We start from the raw sequence: 27,105 nt of genomic DNA, 5'->3' as shown, positions 1-27,105 counted from the left end.
TTACAAATCCTAACATTGTTGTTAATAAAGTCTGGTTTGCCATGGGAAAAGTATGTGGTAAAGGTGTGTGCCGCCAGGCTGTGAACAACTAACTGCTCAGGCGTGGCACAGCAGACAATCTTTGCAACACTGTCAGAGTGGCACAGATCAGGCTGAAAACAAGACACAGGCTATTTCGATGACGTCAAACCTCATACACGTAATGAAACAAAGTTCATTTACTATTAGCAGAAAACACTCCAGATGTCCACGATGAAAGAGAAACTGGATAAGGAGCTGCAGCACAATCCTTTCTTTGGATTTTCTCACTGTTATAATACATCTTGATAAGTGACTTGCCACACCTCTGCCCGCAGATTAGTAAAGACTTCTTAGCAAATAAATCTCATAAATTTATTTGCAGGGATAGTCTTTGCAATTTAAAAGAAATAATGTGTTTTACAAATTCTCATTTATGGTATGAGAACAGAGAAATAAAACAGGCACTTGTGTTGCATTTTTAAGTATTTTATGTAATTAGTTTTTAATCCCATCCTTTTGGGTATATTAGATTTCTATCATCAATAAAAATATAATTAATACATAAGAAAAACATACTGTACCTACCTACAAAAATCTTATTTCCAAACATTCTGCTTTTTTTTTTTTTTTTTTTTTTTTTTTTGAGACAGAGTCTCACTCTGCCTCCAGGCTGGAGTGCAGTGGCACGATCTTGGCTCACTGCAACCTTTGACTCCCTGGTTCAAGCCATTCTCCTACCTCAGCCTCCTGAGTAGCTAGGATTACAGGCACGAGCCACCACGCCCAGCTAATTTTTGTATTTTTAGTAGAGATGGGTTTCACCATGTTGGCCAGGATGGTCTCGATCTCCTGACCTCGTGATCCGCCCGCCTCAGCCTCCCAAAGTTCTGGAATTACAGGCCTGAGCCACCGCGCCCAGCCTATTCCACTTTCTAACCACCAACCCTTATCTTTCCAGTTTCACCCCAATCCAACTATTCTTTGACTTCACGGAGACTTCTATTTCTTGCCCACAAAACTTTTCACCAGCCATCACTGCTCTTATATACGTATATTCTCTCCTTACTCAGCTTACAGTCTATGATATATCACTACAATAACCTAAGCATCAAAGTGAAGAAATCAAAGAACCAAGAGACCAGGGTTTTGGATGAATTGTCTATATGGATGTTAAGAATGACAGCAAGAGTTATGGTAGAGAGAAAATCAGTAAACCAGGTGCTGAAACCTTTCCCCCTTTTCCAAAAAGCCTCAACTCCTTTGAGGCTGCTGCTTGTCCTCTGTTGCAATTATCTACTAATTTCCCCAGTCACCCTTGGCAGGGAAAGGTGGTCTGGAAGCCATAAATGTGATCAAGGAAGACATCCACCCCACCCCCAGGCCCAGTGGTGTGTGGCAGCAAAAAAAACAGCCACCATCGCTTGAAAGGGTTAAAGAAGAAGCAGAGTTCTCAGGAGGCAGCCATGTTTTGTTTAAGAGTCGGGGGTGAAGAAAGGCTCTGAACAGAGCAGAGAATAGAGATTTCACTGATAATAACCAACAACCACTTCCACAGTGCATTTATATAATCAATATGGGCCGGACATGGTGGCTCATGCCTATAATCTCAGCACTTTGGGAGGCCAAGGCGGGCAGGGTGCTTGAGCTCAGGAGTTCAAGACCAGCCTGGCCAACATGGCAAAACCCCGTCTCTACAAAATATACAAAAATTAGCTGGGCATGGTGGCGTGCACCTGTAATCACAGCTACTTGAGAGGCTGAAGCATGAGAACTGCTTGAACCCGGGGGTGGAGGTTGCAGTGAGCCAAGATCGTGCCACTGCACTCCAGCATGGACGACAGGATGTGTCTCCAAAAAAAAACAAACAAACAAAAAACCACACAATTAATATATATGTGTGTAACATCATATAAAGATGTAAAGAATAAGGCCGGGCACAGTGATTCACACCTGTAATCCCAGCACTTTGGATGGCCAAGGCGGGCAGATCACCTGAGGTCAGGAGTTCGAGACCAGCCTGGCCAACATGGTGAAAGCCCGTCTCTACTAAAAACACAAAAAAATTAGCTGGGTGTGGTGGCGGGCACCTGTAATCCCAGCTACTCGGGAGGCTGAGGCAGAAGAATCGCTTGAACCTGAAGCAGAGGTTGAACCTGAAGCAGAGGTTGAACCTGAAGCAGAGGTTGAACCTGAAGCAGAGGTTGAACCTGAAGCAGAGGTTGCAGTGAGCCAAGAGTGCACCACTGCACTCTAGCCTGTGTAACAAGAGTGAAACTCCGTCTCAAAAAAAAAAATGCAAAGAACACACCTAAATGGTACAAGCAAATTTCACAACAATATATATAATCATTCCATCTTGGTGAAATAATCACAAGAAACAACTATACTATATTCAAATATGTACAGAAGAAATATGATTGGGAGTTACTTCTAAGAGAGTGACATCATGGGAAACTTTCAACATTAATTAGTCTACCATGTTAGAATACTATATTTAATTCTGTTACATTCTGATATTCATAAAAAGAAGTAACATTTTCATATGCATCTGTATCTATATAAACAAGTTTAGCTGTTTCCAGAGGGGAGCAAAACCAGTTAATATAATTAGTGTGGTAACAATTGGATAGAAGACAATGCCTGCTCAGTGAGACAGTAATCTGAGAGAGTGAACTACAACTACCTTTTTTTTTTTTTTTTTGAGACAGAGTCTCGCTCTGTCGCCCAGGCTGGAGTGCAGTGGCGCGATCTCAGCTCACTGCAAGCTCCGCCTCCCGGGTTCACGCCATTCTCCTGCCTCAGCCTCCCTAGTGGCTGGGACTACAGGCGCCCACCACCACGCCCAGCTAATTTTTTGTATTTTTAGTGGAGACCGGGTTTCACCGTGTTAGCCAGGATGGTCTCAATCTCCTGACCTCATGATCCGCCTGCCTTGGCCTCCCAAAGTGCTTGGATTATAGGCGTGAGCGACCCCACCCGGCCTCCAACTACATTTTGACTAAGAGCCAATTCTCAATTACTATTGCATTTCCAGGAAATGTTTTGAAGTTAAATCACTTTTCTTCCACTTCAAAAATAAGTCTGCATTTCAATTTAGGTTAAATACCTCAAGCGTGCTTACCTAACTTCCACAAGGTCATTTGGTTTATAGCTGGGATGAAGGAAGAACCAAACCTTCTTGACAAAATGATTAATGCTGGGTTCTCTACGGGACCCTCGGACATATACCATCCACTTATGAGTTGACTGGTCATTTTCTTCCCTCTTATCCGGAGGTATATACCTAGAGAAGAAGAAAAAAGAAACCTGAATTCTTTTCATCCTTCAAAAACCTAACTAAATAATTAAGTCCTACTTAAACTTAAAAACAAGGTTAAAATTCCTGCAATATTTAACAACTACATCACCTAAACAAGCAAAATGAGTCTTTGCAAGTTAATCATTTTGTTTTTCTTTCTTTCTAAAACATAGTTGGGGCTGGATGCATTGGCTGGCTCACACTGTAATGCCAGCACTTCAGGAGGCTGAAACGGGAGGACTGCTTGAGGTCAGGAGTTAGAGATCAGCCTGGGCAACATAGCAAGACCCCATCACCATGTTTAACTATTTCCAGAGGGGAGCAAAATCAGCTAATATAGTGTGGTAACAATTGGATAGAAGAAGACAATGCCTGCTCAGTGAGACAGTAATCTCAAAGAGTGAACTACAACTACAATCATACCACCTAAAATTTTAAACTCAGCTGGACATGGTGGCCCACACCTGTAGTCCCAGCTTGCTGGGAGGCTGATGAGGTGGGAGGACTGCCTGAGCCCAGGAGTTCGAAGCTGAAGTGAGCTACAATCACATCACTGCACTTCAGTCTAGGTGACAGAACAAGACCCTACCTCAAAAAATTAAAAAATTAATGAACTAAAACAAAATAATAAAATAAATAAAACATGAATTTGGTTTAAGGGACATTCTGTTAAAAGTTTGTGTTGTTCTACCTATTCCGTGTGCAATTTAAAAAAAAAAAGGCAAACTTGTTTTTCCTGCCAGATAAAGACGTAAGGTGGAAATAAACTGGCATATTTTTATTCCTAGGTTAGGAAACCTCTAGCCTTCGGGTTGATTTCATTCAGGTTTCAGGGTGCTAGAGCTTTGCGCCTTTCTGGTGACTCTCCTGGTTGCCAAGAAGACTGCATCTAGTTTCCTGCCCTCTGAAAGCCAAAATGTGCCATTTCCCTTAAACCCTGATCATGGTAAAATTAGCATCTTAAGCGCTCCCCTTTATGGGCCCTGTCTTTATTTCAGTATGAGGCCCCCTTCTTAGATTCATGTAGAAAATATAGTCAGGCCTTCTATATGCTCATCTATGCCTAGTGCTACTCCTTAGTGATATGGGGGGGCCAAGCTGCCCAGCCTAGCTCTTGAGGAGTGTTCTTGACCAATCTTGGCCCTTTACTCTTCCAGCCTATGAAAGTCATGAACCCTGTTGGGATTTTAACAGGAATACCTACAGATCGATTTGGGGAGAGATGACAACTTTATAAGACAGGTCGGCCCAGAAAAAGCCAGGCCTGGAAGTTCAGGCAGACCCACTAGGCCACAAGAAAATTGGGGCTAAACAATCATTTCATCTAAATTTTTAAATGTATTGGCATAAAGAAGTTAATAGTTTCTTATCTCTTTAATAGTACAGCATCTGTAGTTACGTCTTCTTTTGTATTTCTAATATTATTTGTGCCTTCTTTTTTGAGTAATTTTTAAAATTAATTTCGCCAGGTTTGTGTATGTTTATTTTTTCCTTTCATACGTATATCAATGTATTCATCAATCAAATACTTACTAAATATATACTGTTAAGGTACAAAGCCAGACAAGGCCAGGCGTGGTGGCTCATGCCTGTAATCTCAGCACTTTTGAAGGCCAAGGCAGGTAGATCACCCAAATTCATGAGTTCAAGACCAGCCTGATCAACACAGTGAAACCCCATCTCTACTAAGAATACAAAATTATCCAGGTGTGGCGGTGCATGCCTGTAATCCCAACTACTTGGGAGGCTGAGGCAGGAGAATCGCTTGAACCCTGGAGGTGGAGGGTACAGTGAGCTGAGATTGCGCCATTGCACTCCAACCTGGGCAACAAGAGTAAAACTCCGTCTCGGAAAAACAAAACAAAACAAAACCAGACAAGACATAGTTTCTACCCTAAAGAGATTCCAGTCTGATTTGAGAAAAATATACGAAAATAGAAAATGGCCACATAATATGATAAAAATCACAAAGAGAGAACATAGAGGGAATATGCCTAACGAGGGAGGGGATCAGCAAATAAAACTTCATGAGAAAATTAGTTTAAAACGCTACCAGTTAGAATCCTAGCCAATCAATTTTCCTCCATCAAATTAATTTAATCCCTTCCATCTATTTACATCTGGGCCAAATATTTACTTAACATTTTTATGTTTTTAGAGGATTTATAACGTCCTAATCTACCCCTAGACACTTGACAAAAATGATGAAGCTGCTCCAAGACAGCCTGAGATCATACTGTTCAAGTACATGGCTCTGGAGCTTGGAGGAATTCTGCCTTTAAGATCTGCTCAGCAACCTTTTGTTACGAACTAAAAACATCTCAGTTTGGGCAACCAAATCAACATTTTTAGGAATTCGCTAAGGCCCCTAAAGACAGAACTGGTTCAGAGTAGTCAAAAGTTCTTCCAAACTTACACACATTGACACAATTGGTGAAATATATTTGTGTAAGAGCTCATGTCTTAGAAATTTTTACCAAGCCCTATTTTATTCTCAGGGAAAGACTGACAGACACACTAATGCAGAGACTCCAATCTCTGGACCTTGGTTCACTTTTGAAGCAACAAAGAGCTTGAAAAAACATTCCCTGAGGCCTCCTCCTGCTGTAACACCAGGATAATAAGAGTATTACGCCCAAGTATTAACATAAATGGGTGACCGAAAAGACTTATCTACTTTATTCTCATGTCCCAATGACTTGTTAGATACAAACCTCTCTGGTTTGCCTTAGAGTCCCAGAAAAAGACCTGAAGTAAGATTTTGAAGAACAAAAAGTCAAAGGAACCCATCACACTTACATCCTCCCATTTCAAAACAAAACAAAAGAACAGGAAATAGGTTTTCCAGGGAGAAGAATCTGGTTTCAGCTTTGGACGTGCCAATCACAGGTAAATGGCCGATATGGTTTGGCTGTGTCCCCACCCAAATCTCATCTTCAACTGTAGCTTGCAGAATTCCCACACGTCCTGGAAGGGACCCAGTGGGAGGTAATTGAATCATGGGGGTGAGTCTTTCCCATGCTGTTCTCGTGATAATAAATCAGTCTCACAAGATCTGACGGTTTTATAAGGGGTAGTTCTCCTACACAAGCTCTCTTGCCTGCCTCCACTTAAGACATGGCTTTGCTTCTCCCTTGCCTTCCGCCAGGATTGTGAGGCCTCCCTAGCCATGTGGCACTGTGAGTCAATCAAACCTCTTTCCTTTATAAATTACCCAGTCTTGATTATGTCTTTATTAGCAGTGTGAAAACAGACTAATACAATGGCAAATGCAGGAATGTAAATGGAAAGACAAAATGAAGATTTGAACATTCAAGCTGAGGGCAGTATCTGAGGATTTACCATTCTCTACTGGCTTTCAAATACCTAACAATTAGCATATTCTACAAACTACACAAGCAAGGGTAGGGGTTATTACACTGCCTCTTCTCTAGCAATATTTTGGAACAAACATCTTCCCCTTATTTATCCTTTGTGGATATTGTGCAAGGCAAGGCAAAATGTCACAGTATAGAGGCAGTACAGAGAAAATAATATCCAAATGAAAAATAGGATACCTAGGTCCCCTGGCTATTTGTATAAAAAGACTAATAAAACGATAAAAAAAAAAAAAAAAGGCCGGCACGGTGGCTCACACCTGTAATTCCAGCACTTTGAGAGGCCAAGGCGGATGGATCACCTGAGGTCGGGAGTTCAAGACCAGCCTGACCAACATGGAGAAACCCCGTCTCTACTAAAAATACAAAATTAGCCAGGCATGGTGGCATATGCCTGCAATCCCAGCTACTCGGTAGGCTAAGGCAGGAGAATCGCTTGAACCCGGGAGGGGGGAGGTTGCGGTGAACCAAGATCATGCCATTGCACTCTGGTCTGGACAACAAGAGCGAAACTCTGTCTCAAAAAAAGGAAAAGAAAAATAGGAGACCTAGATTCAAATTCTGACTTTGCTCACTAAGGAGCAAAATTACCCTAATAAAGTCTCTAGACTGTGGTTTACTTTTTAAACAACTAAGGGCTTGAGAAAAACAATCCCTGAGGCTGCTTCCTACTGTAACACTATAAGAGTATTAATGCCAAAGTATTAACACAAATGGACAAATAAAAATAAATTCAACTGGATACTCACTTGGACACATTGCCCACTACTATTGTTTTCTTTACAAAAAGTCGTGAAGTCTCATCTGTGAGATCAGCATTCCGCTGTTCTGTTTTATGGGAGCCAGTAACACTAGAAGTATCCTGAAAAAAAATAATCAACATCCATTCTCACTTTGAACAACTTTCAATAGGACAGAAACCACAAAATTATAAAAAGTATAAATGGAATAACTAAGTTTTTTTTAAAAATTACAAAATTTTCTGGCTTCGTAGCACCTCTCAAAGCATTAAAAAAGTTACTATAAATGCTGCCTTAATTTATACAAAGTTTATATACTGTAACTCCCGGTGTGTTTTTAATAGTCATATACATCTGCTTTGAATATGCAAATAGGATTTGGAAGGATACACAAAAAACTATTACAGTGGTTACTTCTGGGAAACAGGAATAGAAAGAGAGAAAGGGGTCAATGGAATTTACCCTCTTTTTAACCTTTTGTAATATTCAAAACTGTTCAATGAGAAATAAGTGCCTGGTACATAGTAAATGCTAAATGTTTGCTATATAAATACATATAGAAATGACCACATATTGTACAAAACATGTTAAGTTTCTATGACCATTATGCCCTAAATTTTATTTTTTGAGACAGAATCTCGCTCTGTCAACCAGGCTAGAATGCAATGGCACGACCTCGGCTCATTGCAACCTCCGCCTCCTGGGTTCAAGCGATTCTCCTGCCTCAGCCTCTGGAGTAGATGGGATTACAGGTACCCGCCACTAAGCCCGGGTAATTTTTGTATTTTTAGTAGAAATGGAGTTTCACCATGTTAGTCAGGCTGGTCTCGAACTCCTGACCTCTGGTGATCCCCCACTTGGGCTCCCAAAGTGCTGGGATTACAGGCGTGAGCCACCGCGCCCAGCCTCCTAAATTCTTTTTAACTAAAAAAAAGAAAAACACATGTAATATTTGCTCAGGAATAATACTGGAAAGGTAAGGTAAATCCAAACAGTGAAGAGTTCTGATTTTGGGGGTGGCAGCCTCACGAATGAACTTTTCTATTCTTTTTTACTTTTCTGTATTTAACAATTTTCAAAAAATGAACACATATGAATTTATAATCTGAAAAATAAATACAAACATATTTTTATCAAAAATAAATCAAACCCTTGACGTCTAAGTATGTGGAAAATAACTTGGAAATTTTCTGTATCACAGAACACCTGGCTGAGAAAAATCGCTGCTCTAATCCAATAATGACTCTATAGCTAAATATTTTTCAAGAAGTTCAGAGTAGCTTGAGACGGGAGCTCAAATTACAAACTGGCAGGATCAAAGAGCAATGTTTTTCAATTCTATTTATCTGTCAAATTTCCTCCATCTACTAAAGTACTAAAGCATCTTAGAATATAAAGTCTCACAAAGGAAACCGTTGAAGAACGGCTGCTCTCGAGAGAATAAACATGACAGAGTGGAAAGACCTTGAGCAAGATCACATAATTGCCGAGCTGGAAGGTTTCTTTCACACCTACGTAAACAGCATCCAGGAGCTGTGCTGTGCACAGAATCTCCAGGCTGTAAAATTAGAAACACTCAGGTTTAAGTCAGGCGCGGTGGCTCACGCCTGTAATCCCAGCACTTTGGGAGGCCGAGGCAGGCGGATCATGAAGTCAGGAGTTCGAGACCAGTCTGGCCAACATGGTGAAACCTCGTCTTTACTAAAAATACAAAAAATTAGCCAGGCGTGGCAGCACATGCCTCTAATCTCAGCTACTTGGGAGGCTGAGACAGGAAAATAGCTTGAACCTGGGAGGCAGAGGTGGCAATGAGCCGACATTGCGCCACTGCACTCCAGCCTGGGTGATAAGCGAGACTCCGTCTCAGAGAAAAAAAAAGAAACACTTAGGTTTAATTCGCAGTTCTGACACTTTTGGGCAAGTAAAACCACATCAAGATTCGGTTTCCCATCGGGCGCAGTGGCTCACGCCTATAATCCCAGCACTTTGGGAGGCCGAGGCGGGAAGATCACGAGGTCAGGAGATCGAGACCATCCTGTCTAGCACGGTGAAATCCCGTCTCTACTAAAAATACAAAAAAATTAGCCGGGTGTGGTGGCACGCACCTGTGGTCCCAGCTACTCAGGAGGCTGAAGCAGGAGAATGGCGTGAACCCGGGAGGCGGAGGTTGCAGTGAGCCATGATCCTGCCACTGCACTCCAGCCTGGGCAACAGAGCGAAACTCTGTCTCAAAAAAAAAAAAAAGATTTGGTTTCCCCATTATAAAAGGAAAACAAACCTATTTCCTAAGATTCCTGTGACAGTTCAGTGAGATAACAAGCGCATACTTTAGTAAATACTAGTTCCCTTCTCCTGTGGCTCCCTCCCACATCCACCCATCTATATACCCTTCCAGTATTTCGGCTTGGTCTCTGCTCCATGTTGTTTGAGAGTCTTTCCTCTATATCCATATTGCTGTTATTATCTTTGTCAGATAAGAAGTCATTGTGCTGAGACAAAGAATCACTTTCTGAATGATTGGCTGATGGTGTTTCTGCTCTCTGATTGGCAGGAGATGATGACCTAGATGGTGATTCCAAAAATTTCTTGATAGCAGGATGATTAAAAACCATTGTATCACATGTCTTTGATCCCTACAAAAAATGAAAGCAAGCAAATAAATTTTTAATCAAATCCATCAAAAGCAGGCAAAAATCTGATCTCTCCAAAACCTTATCTATTACAGGATCATGCTTAAAATCTTTCAAAATCTCCCCACATCCATAAAATGATATCCCAACCCCTTAGCACAGCCTGAACCAACCAAACAAAAACTAGAATGATGAATAATTATGTAAAGTTTCTAACACTAACAGCTAGAGATGTAGGGTCTTCCGGGGGTAAATGAGAAATAATATATGTTAACACAGAAAATAAAATCTGACTTTAAAAGTCTCACATTGCTTTACACAAACATATCAACTGCTCTAAATAAAATATCCCTGAAAGAAATATAAAAATACAAATAAAAAGCTGTATATATAAAATGGTCCCCACACAAGAGTAAAATGTAATAGAGAATATTTTTGAATGACTAATACTGATTGTATGAAGTTTGCCTTCAGTTCAGCATAGACATCTGTGGAACTTTCCTGTGTCTTAAGTTACTTGCATACAAAATACAGTGTATTCTGTTATTATGTGATAACACTGTAGTTATGTTCCTAGGAAGCCTAGCTTTTAAAAACTGTGTTATTAAACTAATCGTTCTAGAGAGAAAAAAGGAGGTAGAAGCTAGTGTTTCAAAGCAACAAAGTTCTTGAATTTCAATAATAAAGGTTTTTCAGAGCTATAAATGTTTTGCCACTGAAAACTAAAAATAATTAAATGGTTGATCACGAGACAAAAGCATACCTAAATATCCTTGAATAAATCCTAATCAAAACATAAGAGGATAAAATCAGCATACTTCCAGACTATCATATAGCACAGATCAGAACTGCTAACAATTCAAACACAGAATCATTGCTCATGTAATCAAGTTAAGGTGAAGTCAATGAAGTCCTCCTCGCTTATAAGAGGGAAACTTGGACACAGACACACAGAGAAGACACACACAGAGGGAAAACAGCCACATCATGACAGAGGCAGAAATTACAGCCGGGAAATACTAAGGATTGGCAGCAACCTCAAGAAGCTAGGAAGAGGGAAGGAAAGATTCTTCCCCGGAGCCTTCGGAGGGAGCACTGCCCTGTTGACACCATTGATTTTGGACTTCTAGACTTCAGAATAGTGAGATAACAAACCCGTCTTTTTACATCACGAAGCTTATGGTAGGTAATTTGTTATGGTAGCCCTAGGAAAATGAATACGATTCTAACATGCATCTGGGAAACTGTGCCACACTAAAAGAAGCACCTGTCTACCGTTTAAAATTCAACTCAAATAATGCTCTAGTTTCTGTAAGACAGCATCAGGAGCAGCACCAATACCAGGTGTCCCTAGAGCACCAAGGGTAACATGAAGGCCTAAACATGACAAGCACCATTTACTGTTACCCTCCAGCCCTTCCCTGGTTCCCAGTGAGCCAGCACTGCTCCAGAGGTGATTCAGCTGAGACTAATTCCAGCTGAAAACACTTAGGAAAAAGAAAGTAAAAAGAGAAAAAAACGAAAGTTACGCTGAAATTATCAAAATATCAAACAGGAAGAAATACTCCTATTTCAGGTCAATCCTAACCCCTATGCCTGAATTTAGACAGATTACTAGGATAAAAGAGCAGATATTTTTCATTTACATGTCAAAAACTAAATTGGGAAAAACCATTCCTTTATAATTGGAATAATCTAGTGGTGATCACATTAACCAAGTGGTCAAACTTAGTATCACCAGCAGGACAACCTGGAACTAGGTGCCTGCTGATATGCTAGAATATCAAGTACACAGCATCACTATGAAGTATTAATGCCAGAAATATTTAACCCAAATCTATATATAATATATATAATAACCAAGCCTTTAGACTTAACTTCCAGTTTACAAGAAAATAGGATGAAAAAGTAATCCAATGAAAACATAAATTCAAAATCTGAGATATTCATAAATGGCCTGGTTTCTCCGGAAAGTCAGGATCATGGAGGGAAAAAGGTAGGAGAACCATTTTAAATCTTAAAAAACTAGAGAAACAAAGCTGCAGTCCTAGCTACTCAGGAGGCTGAGGCAGGAAGCCTGCTTGAGCCCAGGAGTTGGAGGCTATGTGAAGGTGGAGGCTATGTGAAGGTGGAGGCTATGTGAAGGTGGAGGCTATGTGGAGTTGGGAGGCTATAAGCGAAGCTATGATCGTGCTTGTGAATAGCCACTGCACTCCAGCCTGGCCACATAACATGTCTCTTTAAAAAAAAAAAAAAAAGAAAGAAAACAAAAAGTAGAATTCAGGGCTCATTAAACAGGGTAAATCTGAAACTAAAAATTGCCATTGCCATTCACTAGACTAAAAGGTCAAAGAAAACTCAATCAATTTATAAATTACTCCAAAGTGGGCCACAATCAAGTGAGGCACTAGGGCCAGTTCAATGAGGTCTCAATCATCCTTGTATCTGCAAAGCCTAGCATAATGCTAACAATTAGGAGGGAAAGAATTACGTAAAAATGAAAGGCTGGGCCCGGTGGCTCACGCCTGTAATCCCAGCACTTTGGGAGGCCAAGGCAGGCAGATGACATGAAGTTGGGAGTTCAAGACCAGCCTGACCAACATGGAGAAACCCCGTCTCTAGTAAAGTACAAAAAAATTAGCCAGGCATGGTGGCGCATGCCTGCAATCCCAGCTACTTGGGAGGCTGAGGCACAAGAATCACTTGAACCTGGGAGGCGGAGGTTGCAGTGAGCCAAGATCACGCCACTGCACTCTAGCCTGGGCAACAAGAGCAAAACTCTGTCTCAAAAAAACAAACAAAAAAAAAAAGGAAAAAATATTACTTAGGATTATTGACAATGCGGAAAGTCACAACTGAAGGACTATGGTTGAACACAATGACTGATAAGTCTATGTATAGTCTATATATATTCCCAGGAAGTAGGCTAGGCTTCTTGGATTCTGAAGGTCAACGTAAGAAGTATTTCAGGCCAGGCACAGTGGCTCATGCTTGTAATCCCAGCACTTGGGGAGGCCAAGGTGGGTGGATCACCAGAGCTCAGGAGTTCAAGAACAAACTGGTCAAAATGGTGAAACCTCGTCTCTACTAAAAATACAAAAATGAGCTGGGCATGGTGGCACACGCCTGTAATCCCAGCTACTCAGGAGGCTGAGGCACGAGAATCACCTGAACTTGGGAGGCAGAGGTTGCAGTGAGCCAAGTGCCACTGCACTCCAGCCTGGGTGACACAGCGAGACTCCGTCTCAAAAAAAAAAAACAAAAAACAAACAACCAGAAAGAAATGTTTCAGTTATGTCATATTGACATAACTTCCCCTCAGACAACAAATATGAGTGGCTGGAAAATGACTGGGTATGAGGAATGCTTACCTCAGAAACTTTTACAAGACCTGCAGAAGCATAGTAGTTTGCTACAATGCAGGCACGCAGTTTATCCATCATCCTTCTTGCTTCAATCAGTCGCTAAAAACAAATGTTAACTCATTACTTTAAAAAATGGCAATTATAAAAGAGATGTACAAACAATTCACAAAATAAGAAACATGAATGAGTGAAAAAAAAGCTCAACTTCTCTAACAATCAAAAGAAAAACAAATAAAAGTGACCTTTTCCACCCATCAGATTCGCAAAGATTTAAGAGAAAGACAAAAGTATTGCAATGAATATGTACATTTATGTGTATATTCCCTGAGAAAAATCCACAAAGACACTGAACACAAGAGCAAAGAGGGATTATCTTTTTTAAAAACACTTTTTAACTGTTGTGGGTACACAGTGCACATGTTTATGGGATACGTAAGATATTCTGATAGAGGCATACAATGCATAATAATCACATCAGGGTAAATGGGATACTCATTACCTCAAGCATTTATCCTTTCTCTATGTTACAAACAATCCAATTTTACTCTTTTAATTATTTTTAAATGTACAATAAGTTATTGTTGACTGTAGTCACCCTGCTGTGCTATCAGAAGATTATCTTTTTGAATGGAATTCCAGGTAATATTTTTTCAATCCTTTCTGCAATTGCATTATTTAAAAAACAGCATTTTTCTCTCCCCAAAACAAGAAAGCTATTAAAAAAAACAAAAAAGCAAAGAGGAGGATAAAGCAAACTGTGACTCCATCTCAGTAGATTATTTTTCAATCATGTATACATTTTTTTCAATAGCTTTGGTGTTTATTTCAATTTATCATCATTATACCTGGTCAATGACTTCAATTTCATGTTCCTTATTCTTCATTTCAAGAGCAAACTGTTCTTTGATAATAGTCTCAATCTTCTGCACAGCAGCATCTCGAGCTGTACAAAGAACATAAAATACATCCAAGGCCTAATTAATCAGTGACTGTCTTTATTTAAGTCAGCAAGCAACAAAAGAAATCCAAGAAATAGTAACTCTAAAGTGGAGAAACCTAGTGGACATCACCTTAAGCAAGTGATGAAAAACTGAAATCACTAATATTGGTGTAAAGTGATCTCGTGTACTTTCTAGTATCATGCCCTAAAAAGACACCATTCTATGGTATTCCTGTCAAAAATGCTGAATCTACTCACAAGGAAAGATTAGACAAACTCAAACTGAAAGACATTCTATAAAATTATTGGCCTATTCTATTTAAATATTAAAGACAAGAAGGAAAGACAAGGAAAGGGTTGAGGAGACTGAGAGAGACTAAAGAGATATGACAGCTAAATGCCCTGTATGTCCTGGACTGGATCCTGCGGGGAGGGAAACAGCTATAAAACACAACACTGGGGGCCAGGCATGGTGGCTCGCGCCCGTAATCCCAGCACTCTAGGAGGCCCAGACAGGTGGATTACCTGAGGTCAGGAGTTTGAGACCAGCCTGGACAACATGGTGAAACCCCGTCTCTACCAAAAATACAAAAATTAGCTGGGCGTAGTGGGGGACACCTGTAATCCCAGCTACTTGGGAGACTGAGGCAGGAGAATCGCTTGAACTTGGGAGGCAGAGGTGGCAGTGAGCCGAGATGGTGCCACCGCACTCCAGCCCAGGTGACAGAGCGAAAAAAAAAAGACACAAACAAAACAAAATAACATATGCAAAGAGAAGCATCCCACCAAATCTACTTTGAGAAAAATTCTGGTGGAGGGAGAAGGGTTAGCATTAGGTAGAGCATGGACACCAAGAAAAAGAATAGCAGATTGTCACTCAGTAACAGACAAAAAACTGCCCCTGCTTGAATGGGGGTTATTTTGGAACTTACATTCAATTTAAACTGAGTTACAGTGTTATTAAAACAATCACTTTTCCCTATTCTTGTTTTTATTTTAAAAAGTTATGCCATGTAAAGCTCTTGGGTAATGAATTAAGTTACATAACACTCTAACATTTATTTGGCTTGTTATTGAAAGGAAACGGTATTTCCTCTAAAATTACAGCTGAATGAGGAGGGAAAGTTGCAGCAAAATGTTTTCACTATTTGGGATTGGATTTAACAATTTTCCTTCTATACAGATCTTCTGGGGATATGTAGGACTTCACTGCTCTTACAGAAATAGGAATTTTCTTCACCACTTCCACTCTACGGATCCTGTGTGGAACTACAACATCTGAGCTATGACTGACGCCTTCTTTACCCTGCTAAAAGTATTAACTTAGGTAGATTATTTAAATAAACATTAATGAAGTTCAGTAATAATTTGTTTTAATAATGTAAATTTAGTGTTGCCGGGCACTGTGGCTCATGCCTGTAATCCCAGCACTTTGGGACGCCGAGGCGGGTGGATCACAAGGTCAGGAGATGGAGACCATCCTGGCTAACATGGTGAAACCCCGTCTCCACTAAAAATACAAAATATTAGCCAGGCGTGGTGGCGGGTGCCTGTAGTCCCAGCTACTCGGGAGGCTGAGGCAGGAGAATGGCGCGAACCCGGGAAGCAGAGCTTGCAGTGAGCCGAGATCACGCCACTGCACTCCAGCCTGGGGGACAGAGCAAGACTCTGTCTCAAAAAATAAATAAATAAATAAAACAGTAAAGTTAGCAATTTTTTTAAGCTTGCTTAAGACATTCTGAGGAACAACAGGCACCCAGTTGATGATTTGCTCTTCAACTACTTATATGATGTTAGGTAAGTAATCTGATGTCTCTGAACCTTAATTTATCTACTATTAGCTAAGTACAGGGGTTGAACTAGATCGATGTTTCCTAATCTTCTACCATTCATATGCCTTCAAGATACCTACCACATCTGAGAACCATATGACACATTTAATTAACACAAGCATTTAAAAATAATTTTAGCTTTATCCTTGTAGCTATGAAACTACAAGTTTGATGAGATTATTCTTTTTTCTATATACATTAAAATGTTACCTATTAAAATTAAAAACCTTAATCCATGTACCACCTATGACCATCTCACGATTATAGCACACCTTTATACATATCATAGACTTTATGATTACACCTAACATACAGTGATCGCTAAAACTCAGTTTGTCTCGCTTTCACTGTCTGCTTGATCATGTTCCTGCCAGATCTTCTTCCACTTTCTACAGCACACATGGTGTATTACTATTAAACAGATCCCTTAGCTAATCTCTCTCACGAACCCCTTCAAATTATACGTAACAGTGGAAATTCATTTCATTCTAGTTCCTGTAAGTTTTCTAGCGGAGGCATATGTCAATAAAGAAATAATTTCCTAAGGCAGAATTTCTACCTGAATTCTCAATTGCTTTATGCCGCTTATTTGGAAGGGCCACAGATACATCCTCGTAATCAGGGTCAGTTTCTTTGATGGTTCGCTTGATTCCAGACATGATGACATTCAGTTCTTCACTGTGAAGCAATGATAAATTAATAATTTTTAATTATTAAGTTAAATAGTTGGGTTGTAGTAACACTGCATACCAGTACTTACAAATGTATGTGTACAAACAAAATAAATAAATAAATATTACATAATACTGGTACTTGCAAGTCTGTGGGTATGTGTATATACACACATATACATATTTCTTTTAAGGCCAAAAGCCTAAGTTTAAAAGTTTCCACCAAAAAAAAAAAAAATCATAATCATCTGTTAACAAGCATGGGTTTCCCCTTCAAGAGAAAAATCCTTGAACAAAGTAGCACATTGTTCAGACTTTTCAAAAGGAGCCTGGCTTTCATGGAAGAGCCCTCATAAGGAAAGAAAAGGAACCAGACTTTGATGAAAACATGGTTAGCCCACACAGTGTCTTAGAATTCACTAAGCATTCAGCATATTAGAAAATATAAGCAACATAGTTAAAGGCTCAATAAATAATTGATTATACAGATCCTTTCTCTGGTACTTAGCAGGTATCACTATTACTGATCATTATTACAATAAACACAAATCTATAGACTTATATTAAACTAATTAACAAGTCTGCAATACGGTAAACAAGTCCCACATACACAAGTCTTTGAATAAAACAATCCCATTAAAAAAAAAATCCCGGCCGGGCACGGTGGCTCATGCCTGTAATCCCAGCACTTTGGGAGGCCGAGGTGGGTGGATCACGAGGTCAGGAGATCGAGACCATCCTGGATAACATGGTGAAACCCCGTCTCTACTAAAAATACAAAAAAAAGACGGGCGTGGTGGCAGGCACCTGTAGTCCCAGCTACTTGGGAGGCTGTGGCAGGAAAATGGCGTGAACCCGGGAGGCAGAGCTTGCAGTGAGCTGAGATCGCGCCACTGCACTCCAGCCTGGGAGACAAAGCGAGACTCCATCTCAAAAAAAAAAAAAAAAAATCCCATAAATCCTCCAGACCTTCACTGTCCCAGTACATTAACCACTAGCCTTATGTGGCTGTTTAAAATTTTAAAAAATTTGAAATTCTGGGCCGGGTGTGGTCGCTCATGCCTGTAATCCCAGCACTTTGGGAAGCACAGGTGGATGGATCACGAGGTCAGGAGTTCAAGACCAGCCTGGCCAGTATGGTGAAACCCCATCTCTACTAAAACTACAAAAATTAGCCAGGCTTAGTGGTGGGCACCTGCAGTCCCAGCTACTCAGGAGCTGAGGCAGGAGAATTGCTTGAACCCGGGAGGCAGCGGTTGCAGTGAGCCGAGATCGTGCCACTGCACGCCAGTGTGGGCGACAGAGCAATACTCTGTCTCAAAAAAATTAGTGCTCGAGAGTCACCGTGGCTAGTAGCAACTACATTGTTCAGTGTAGATACAAAACATTCACATCACTGCACGAGTTTATTGGATAGTGCTCCTCTTCCAAAGTGCTTCATTAAGCAATGATACATATTTCATGAGTCAGTTTCAGAAATATCATCCAGACCAGTGCTGTCCAATAAAAATATAACATAAGCCACATACAGAATTTAAATTTTCTAGCTGCCAGGTTTCTTATTGATTGATTGATTGATTGAGACAGAGTCTCACTCTATTGCCCAGGCTGGAGTGCAGTGGTGCAATCTCGGCTCACTGCAACCTCCGCCTCCCGGGTTCAAGCAATTCTCCTGCCTCAGCCTCCTGAGTAGCTAAGATTACAGGCATGCACCACCACACCCAGCTCATTTCTGTAATTTCTGTATAGACAAGGTTTCACCTCGTTGGCCAGGCTAGTCTCAAACTCCTGACCTCATGATCCGCCTGCCTTGGCTTCCCAAAGTTCTGGGATTACAGGTGTGAGCCACCGTGCCCAGCTGCAGCCACGTTTGAAAAAGGAAAGCGAAATGGGTGAAACTAATTTTAACAATATATTTTACCTAACCAATATATCCAAAATATTATCACCCCAACAATGTAATTGATATAAATAAATCAGCAATTAGATTTTACGTTATATTTTTACCAAGTTTTTAAAATCTGGTGTGTATTTTACACTTACAGGACATCTTAATTTGTATTAGCGGCCTGTACAGGCCATGTACAGGCATGGTGGCTCACACCTGTAATCCCAGCACATTAGGAGGCTGAGGCAGGCAGATCATTTGAGTGAGGTCAGGGGTTCCAGACTAGCCTGGCCAACATGGTGAAACCCCGTCTCCACTAAAAATACAAAAATTAGCTGGGCATGGTGGCGGGCTCCTGTAATCCCAGCTACTTGTGAGGCTAAGGCAGGAGAATCGCTTGAACCCAGGAGGCAGAGGTTGCCGCAAGCCAAGATCACACCACTGCACTCCGGCCTGGGCAACAAGAGCAAAACTCTCTCAAAAAAAAAAAAAAATTTTGTATTAGTATTAGCCACAATCCTAAGGCTCAATAACTACTTGTGGCTGGTGACTCCCTTTCTTCGCAGCCTGGATCTATTGATTAAGATAAGGAAACAGGTCCAGGGTGGTTAGATTATCCCTTACAGTGTTAATCTATGAAAGAGACCAGAATAGCTCTCTGATTTCCAAACCTCTGTTCTACCACTAAGGAAGATTCCCTAGCCAGAGGCAGAATTACTGAGGTAACAACATGTTTTAAAATAAAATTAGGCTGGCTGCGGTAACTCACGCCTGTAATCCCAGCACTCTAGGAGGCTCAGGCAGGTGGATCACCTGAGGTCAGGAGTTCAAGACCAGGCTGGCCAACATGGTGAAACCTCGTCTCTACTAAAAATACAAAAAAATTAGCTGGGCATGGTGGCTCATGCCAGTAATCCCAGCTACTCGGGACGCTGAGGCATGAGAATCGCTTGAACCCAGAAGGCAGGTTGCAGTGAGCCGAGATTGTACCACTGCACTCCAGCCTGGGAGACAGGGTGAGACTCTGTCTCAAAAAATAAAAAAATAAAATAAAAGAACATAAAATGCTAACTCAAAAATACTCATTTTGTATTCACTCAAAGTTAAAACAAAAAAAACAATTTAGGCTGGGTGCAGTGGCTCATGCCTGTAATCCCAGCACTTTGGGAGGGCAAGGTAGGCGGATCATGAGGTCAGGAGTTCAAGACCAGCCTAGCCAACATGGTGAAACTCCGTCTCTACTAAAAATACAAAAATTAGCCAGGTGTGGTCACGTGAGCCTGTAATCCCAGCTACTCAGGAGGCTGAGGCAGGAGAATCGCCTGAACCCAGGAAGTGGAGGCTGCAGTGAGCCGAGATCATGCCATTGCACTCCAGCCTGGGTGACAAAGCAAGACTCCATCTCAAAAAAAAAAGAAAAAAAAAACCACACTATTTAAAAGTCCCTCAGCTCTTAGTCCAGTTCTTTCACCCATTTCAGAAACAGACTCACTTGACTCAACTAGGAGAGTGGCTCATTATGTAATGTTACACATGGAAGTCCCACATCTGAGAGAACACTTTTCCTACAGCTGTTATCTGCTGTTATATCACTAATCTTAAAAATATTCTAAAACCCCCCAGCATTTATAAACATCATGAATCAAGCCATTTAATGTTTGTTCATATTCATCCGTTACCTGCTACAATTCAGAATATAAATGACTATTTTTGGACAGGCCCAGAACCCAACTATTATGTTTTATGTTTAAAGCTTTTTTTTTTTTTTTTTTTGAGACAGAGTCTCGCTGTCTCCCAGGCTGGAGTGCAGTGGCGCGATCTCAGCTCACCGCAAGCTCCACCTCCTGGGTTCACGCCATTCTCCTGCCTCAGCCTCCCGAGTAGCTGGGACTACAGGTGCCCTCCACCACGCCTGGCTAATTTTTTTTTTTTTTTGTATTTTTGTGGAGATGGGGTTTTACCGTGTTAGCCAGGATGGTCTCAATCTCCTGACCTCGTGATCCGCCCGCCTTGGCCTCCCAAAGTGCTGGGATTACAGGCGTGAGCCACTGCGCCCAGCTGTTTAAAGCTTTTAAAAAGTAAAAGTAAGGTCTTGTTTCTTCAGCCTTCTCCATTTGGTCTGCAATTAATTTTAGACAGCCTCAGAAAATCTTGGGCTGTTACATAAAAAAGACAACCTTAAAAAAAAAATAAACTTCCTCTCCCTCCCCCTCCCTCTCCCACTCCCACTCCCTCTCCCACTCCCACTCCCTCTCCCACTCCCACTCCCTCTCCCACTCCCACTCCCTCTCTTTCCACGGTCTCCCTCTGATGCCGAGCCGAAGCTGGACTGTACTGCTGCCATCTCGGCTCACTGCAACCTCCCTGCCTGATTCTCCTGCCTCAGCCTGCCGAGTGCCTGCCATTGCAGGCACGCGCCGCCACGCCTGACTGGTTTTCGTATTTTTTTGGTGGAGACGGGGTTTCGCTGTGTTGGCCGGGCTGGTCTCCAGCTCCTAACCACGAGTGATCCGCCAGCCTCGGCCTCCCGAGGTGCCGGGATTGCAGACGGAGTCTGGTTCACTCAGTGCTCAATGGTGCCCAGACTGGAGTGCAGTGGCGTGATCTCGGCTCGCTACAACCACCTCCCAGCTGCCTGCCTTGGCCTCCCAAAGAGCCGAGATTACAGCCTCTGCCCGGCCGCCATCCCATCTAGGAAGTGAGGAGCATCTCTGCCCGGCCGCCCATCGTCTGAGATGTGGGGAGCGCCTCTGCCCTGCCGCCCTGTCTGGGATGTGAGGAGCGTCTCTGCTGGGCCGCAACCCAGTCTGGGAGGTGAGGAGCGTCTCTGCCCGGCCGCCCCGTCTGAGAAGTGAGGAGACCCTCTGCCTGGCAACCGCCCCATCTGAGAAGTGAGGAGCCCCTCCGCCCGGCAGCCGCCCTGTCTGAGAAGTGAGGAGCCCCTCCGTCTGGCAACCACCCCGTCTGGGAAGTGAGGAACGTCTCCGCCCAGCAGCCACCCCGTCTGGGAGGGAGGTGGGGGTGAGCCCCCCGCCCAGCCAGCCACCCCGTCCGGGAGGGAGGTGGGGGGGTCAGCCCCCCGCCTGGCCAGCCGCCCCGTCCGGGAGGTGAGGGGTGCCTCTGCCCGGCCGCCCCTACTGGGAAGTGAGGAGCCCCTCTACCCGGCCAGCCGCCCAGTCCGGGAGGGAGGTGGGGGGATCAGCCCCCCGCCCGGCCAGCTGCCCCGTCCAGGAGGTGAGGGGCGCCTCTGCCCGGCCGCCCCTACTGGGAAGTGAGGAGCCCCTCTGCCCGGCCACGACCCCGTCTGGGAGGTGTGCCCAGCGGCTCATTGGAGACGGGCCATGATGACAATGGCGGTTTTGTGGAATAGAAAGGCGGGAAGGGTGGGGAAAAGATTGAGAAATCGGATGATTGCCGGGTCCGTGTGGAGAGAAGTAGACATGGGAGACTTTTCATTTTGTTCTGTACCAAGAAAAATTCTTCTGCCTTGGGATCCTGTTGATCTGTGACCTTACCCCCAACCCTGTGCTCTCTGAAACATGTGCTGTGTCCACTCAGGGTTAAATGGATTAAGGGCGGTGCAAGATGTGCTTTGTTAAACAGATGCTTGAAGGCAGCATGCTCGTTAAGAGTCATCACCACTCCCTAATCTCAAGTACCCAGGGACACAAACACTGCGGAAGGCCGCAGGGTCCTCTGCCTAGGAAAACCAGAGACCTTTGTTCACTTGTTTATCTGCTGACCTTCCCTCCACTATTGTCCTATGACCCTGCCAAATCCCCCTCTGCGAGAAACACCCAAGAATGATCAATAAAAAAATAAAAAAATAAAAAAAAATTAAAAAAAAAAAGCTAGAAAAAAATGAAAAAAAAAAAAAAAAATTAGCCAGGCATGGTGGTGAGTAGCTGAAGCAGGAGAATCACTTGAACTTGGAAGGTGGAGGCTGCAGTGAGCTAAGATCACACCAGTGCACTTCAGCCTGGGTGATAGACTAAGACTGTCTCAAAAAAATAAATAAAATAAAATAAAATAAAATAAAATAAAATAAAAATAAATAATAAAATAAAATAAATAATAAAATAAAATAAAATAAGGGAGAAAAAAAAATAAAAAAATAAACTTAATTTATTCTTCCTTAATGCAGATAGGAATCTAAAAACACCTAATTACACATAAACCTAGAATCAGAGGTGGATACAGCCCAGCAGATACCTAAACTTGTCCTTGTACCATACTACTTCCTCATCAGGCACCTGTCTTCCACAGTTCGCCAAGAGTCATAGGAGATTATCTACAAAGATGAGTCCCCCTGCAGCATCATCCTCACTTATCCATTCTACAGACTTCATAATCTGTATATTCTTATCCTACCTCCCAAGTAATCTCAAGAATAACGGTGGCTCCCACTAAAATGGCTGGGGATCCTTGAAGAAAAGTTATTTTTATTTTATCCTCACTTAAGGAACTTAAAAAAAAAAACCCTCTCTTTGACTTTTGGTGTAAAACTGGAAGACTAGGAAGAGAAAAGAGAGGAATTTGGGGAGGGGGTGGGCAGAAGGGAAGAAACCAACAATGAGTTCATTTGTGCTGCCAAGATAATTCATTTTTTATGCAGCCTTTAGAATAAAGCTTTTCTTGTTACATGTGGGCATATATTTGAGCTTCTTATAAACACATTTAAGAGGATTTAGCTCTATACTGGGCATTTAAAAATAATCCAGGTCTGCTTCCGTCTCACAAGAATAATAATGTGTAATGTGTACATGTCACATGCAAGTAACTGCTAGCTAGCTAAGACTAGGCACATCTGCTGAGGCATGCTCTCATGGTGATATAATAAATAAGTGAACAGAATGTGTAACAAATGACCAATGATAATATTACCTTCTGGACTCTTCTTGTCTGACTTGTAGATTTTATGAAAGGAAACATGAGCAGTTGTTAGATATGGTCAATTCAACTTTGAAACAAAATGTCCAGCTAATCCTCTTTAGCTTCTCAATCAGTTGAAATTGAAAATACTGAGATGGTACTAGGAACTGTTAGGAAAAAAATCTGTTACCATATACAATTTGACTGTGAGAAAGAACTTTCTCTATACTCTGAGACAAAAACTGAATACGGAAATAAATGTAATGCTGCGACTAAAATAAGACTACTGTCATCCATTTCTCCAACTTAAACTTTTTATCTCGGGCCGGGCGTGGTGGCTCACGCCTGTAATCCCAGCACTTTGGGAGGCCGAAGTGGGCGGATCACGAGGTCAGGAGATGAAGACCATCCTGGCTAACATGGGGAAACCCCGTCTCTACTAAAAAAAATACAAAAAATTAGCCGGGCGTGGTGGCGGGCACCTGTAGTCCTAGCTACTCAGGAGGCTAAGGCAGGAGAATGTCATGAACCCGGAAGGTGGAGCTTGCAGTGAGCCGAGATCGCGCCACTGCACTCCAGCCTGGGCGACAGAGCAAGACTCCATCTCAAAAAAAAAAAAAAAAATTTTATCTCATTAAAACAGCCTCATTATAAAAAGTAAATGTGGGCAAGATGCAGAGGCTCAGGCCTGTAATCTCAGCACTTTGGGAGGCCAAGGCAGGTGGATCACTTGAAGTTAGGAGCTTGAAACCCACCTGGCCAACATAGCGAAACCCCATCTCTACTAAAAACACAAAAATTAGCTGGCCATGGTAGTGCATGCCTATAGTCCCAGCTACTCGGGAGGCTGAGGCACGAGAATCTCCTGAACCTGTGAGGAGGCAGAGGTTGCAGTGAGCCGAGATCACGCCACTGCACACCAGCCTGGGTGACAGAAACTTTATCTCAAAAAAAGAGTAAATGCTTTCAATTTAAATATAGAAAATAAATGATTTTTTCCATAAGTAACACAAGAAAACAAAGCTTTATAGAAGTAAATGCTATCAATTAAAACATACCATATCCATTCAAATAACATAACCAAGTCTCAGTTTTTGACAAAGGTTAGAAACCAAAAAGAAAACCAAACTTTTTTTTTTTTGAGACAGAGTCTCACTTTTGTCGCCCCGGCTGGACTGCAATGGCACGATCTTGGCTCACTGCAACCTCTGCCTCCTGAGTTCAAGCTATTCTCCTGCCTCAACTGTCTGAGTAGCTGGGATTACTGGTGTGTGCCACCACTCTCAGCTCATTTTTTTATTTTTAGAAGAGACGGGATTTCACTATGTTGGCCAGGCTGGTCTCAAATCTCTGACCTTGTGATCCGCCCACCTCGGCCTCCCAAAGTGCTGGGATTACAAGTGTGAGCCACCGCGCTTGGCCAAAAAAAATTTTTTTAGAGACAGAGTCTTACTCTGCCATCCAGACTGGCGTACAGTGGCACAAGCATAGCTCACTGCAACCTTGGAATCCTGGGCTCAAGTGATCCTCCTGCCTCAGCCTCCCGAGTAGCTGGGACTACAGGTGTGTGCCAATACCTGCTAATCTTTTTATTTTTTGAAGAGACGGGGGTCTCACTATGTTGCCCAGAGTGGTCTTGAACTCCTGGCCTCAAGAGATCCTCTGGCCTTGGCCTTCCAAAGTGCTGAGATTTGTAAGCCACCACCCCTGGCCCCAAACAAAACATTTAATGTTTTATACTTTAAAATAAAACCCAAGAGAAAAATAATTTTGAAAAGAAAATTGTATAATAAAAACCATAAAGATGATGTAATGTACAGTCACTGGAAATTCGAGGTCTTAGCTCTCGAGTCAGGGAAGATGTAGAACCCCAGAAGCCAGTCCTAGAACTCTACCATTGTGTTTTGCAAACACATCATATAAGATGTGGCCAACATGGTGAAACCCCATCTCTACTAAAAATACAAAAATTAGCTGGATGTGGTGGCGAGTGCCTGTAGTCCCAGCTACTCGGGAGGCTGAGTCAGGAGAACCGCTTGAACTCAGGAGGCAGAGGTTGCAGTGAGCCGAGATCATGCCACTGCACTCCAGCCTGGTGACAGAGCAAGACTCCGTATCAAAAAAAAAAAAAAAAGTGGCCAATTCTTGAGGAGAAAGGAGTAAAATCTGATAAATTAGACACTTGAAAGATTTGCCATATATCATATGAGGTATCATCTCAATAATTCTATGCGCCTCACATCATTTGAGTATCAGAACCACTGAACTTGGGGCTCTCACTCAAGACTTCCCATCTGGTTTAAAGTTGGGGAGGGGGAGGCCGGGCATGCTGGCTGCTCACGCCTATAATCTCAGCACTTTGGGAGGCCGAGGCGGGTGGATCACGAGGTCAGGAGTTCGAGACCGGCCTGATCAACACGGTGAAACCCCGTCTCTACCAAAAATACAAAAAATTAGCTGGGCATGGTGGCATGCGCTGTAATCCCAGCTACTCAGGGCAGGAGAATTGCTTGAACCCGGGAGGCAGAGGCTGCCATGATCCGAGATTGCGCTACTGCACTCCAGCCGGGTGACAGAGTGAGACTTCGTCTCAAAAAAAAAAAAAAAAAAAAAAAAAAATTAGGTGGGGAAGGGGAATAGCACAATCATTTTCTATCTGCTTTCATACAGACAGGCATTCCTAAGATGCTGATAATGATTTTATAGTTCCCGGCCCTGTCCTTTCTACAGTCTTAAAAGAAAATATATTCTCCTTTGTAAACAAGACAACCAGTGTTCCTTTATTAAATATCTGACTAAGACTCTACAATCCATTTTCCATTAGCCAATGATATTTCAAAAATGTCTCAAAAGTCCAAACCAGAAGAATGGACGAACAAATCGTGGTATACTCAATGAACTCTTGATGCAGGCAACAACAGAAATGAACCTCAAAATCATTACGGCAAGCCAAAGAAGGCAAACACAAGAGTACAAGCTAAATTATCCCACTTAAGTTCTAGAAGAGACAAATTAATCTATAGTGAAAGAAATGAGAATCATAGTTGGAGGTGCTGGTGTTAGGGACTGACTGGGAAGAGGAATGAAGGCTTTTTCTTAGAAATATTTTATTCAGGTTGAGTATTCCTTACCCAAGATGCCTGGGACCAGAACTGTTTCAGATTTCATACTGTTTTGGATTTTGGAATATTTGCATATACATAATAAGATATCTTTGGGAAGGAACCCAAATCTAAACATGAAATTCATTTACGCTTCATCAATATCTTACACACAGAGCCTGAAGGTAATTTTATACAACATTTTAAGTAATTCAAAACATAACACGAAGTTTTGACTATGTTTTAACTGACCAGTCACAAGGTCAGGTGTGAAATTTTCCACTGTGGCACCATGCTGGTGCTTAAGAAGTTTCAGATTTTGGAGCATTTAAGATTCAGATTTTTGGATTACCAATGCTCCAGCTAACTT

At 42.1% G+C, this 27,105-nt stretch overlaps 1 protein-coding gene across 14 annotated transcripts in view; it reads right to left on the bottom strand.

Moving 5' to 3' along the window:
- Positions 1-27,105, bottom strand: part of YEATS2 (YEATS domain containing 2) — a 132,102-nt gene that overhangs the window by 95,919 nt on the left and 9,078 nt on the right. For 12 of the 14 annotated variants that reach the window (XR_010133018.1, XM_031009021.3, XM_031009025.3 and 9 more), the window contains exons 2-7: positions 16,763-16,881; positions 14,277-14,374; positions 13,438-13,530; positions 9,824-10,069; positions 7,446-7,558; positions 3,143-3,304 (exon numbers count right to left, since the gene is read on the bottom strand). Coding sequence is in view for 13 of the 14 variants with exons in the window: in XM_031009021.3 (XP_030864881.3) it covers positions 3,143-3,304; positions 7,446-7,558; positions 9,824-10,069; positions 13,438-13,530; positions 14,277-14,374; positions 16,763-16,862 (812 nt within the window). In the remaining variant the exon portion in view is untranslated. Of the gene's footprint in view, positions 1-3,142; positions 3,305-7,445; positions 7,559-9,823; positions 10,070-13,437; positions 13,531-14,276; positions 14,375-16,762; positions 16,882-23,646; positions 23,838-27,105 lie in introns of those variants that run through there. The other 2 variants (XM_055381971.2, XM_055381977.2) reach the window with 2 other exon arrangements.

The sequence above is a fragment of the Gorilla gorilla genome, chromosome 2 (assembly GCF_029281585.2).
Source record: "Gorilla gorilla gorilla isolate KB3781 chromosome 2, NHGRI_mGorGor1-v2.1_pri, whole genome shotgun sequence".
NCBI classification, from domain to species: domain Eukaryota; kingdom Metazoa; phylum Chordata; class Mammalia; order Primates; family Hominidae; genus Gorilla; species Gorilla gorilla.
This window is presented reverse-complemented; position numbering and strand designations above follow the sequence as displayed.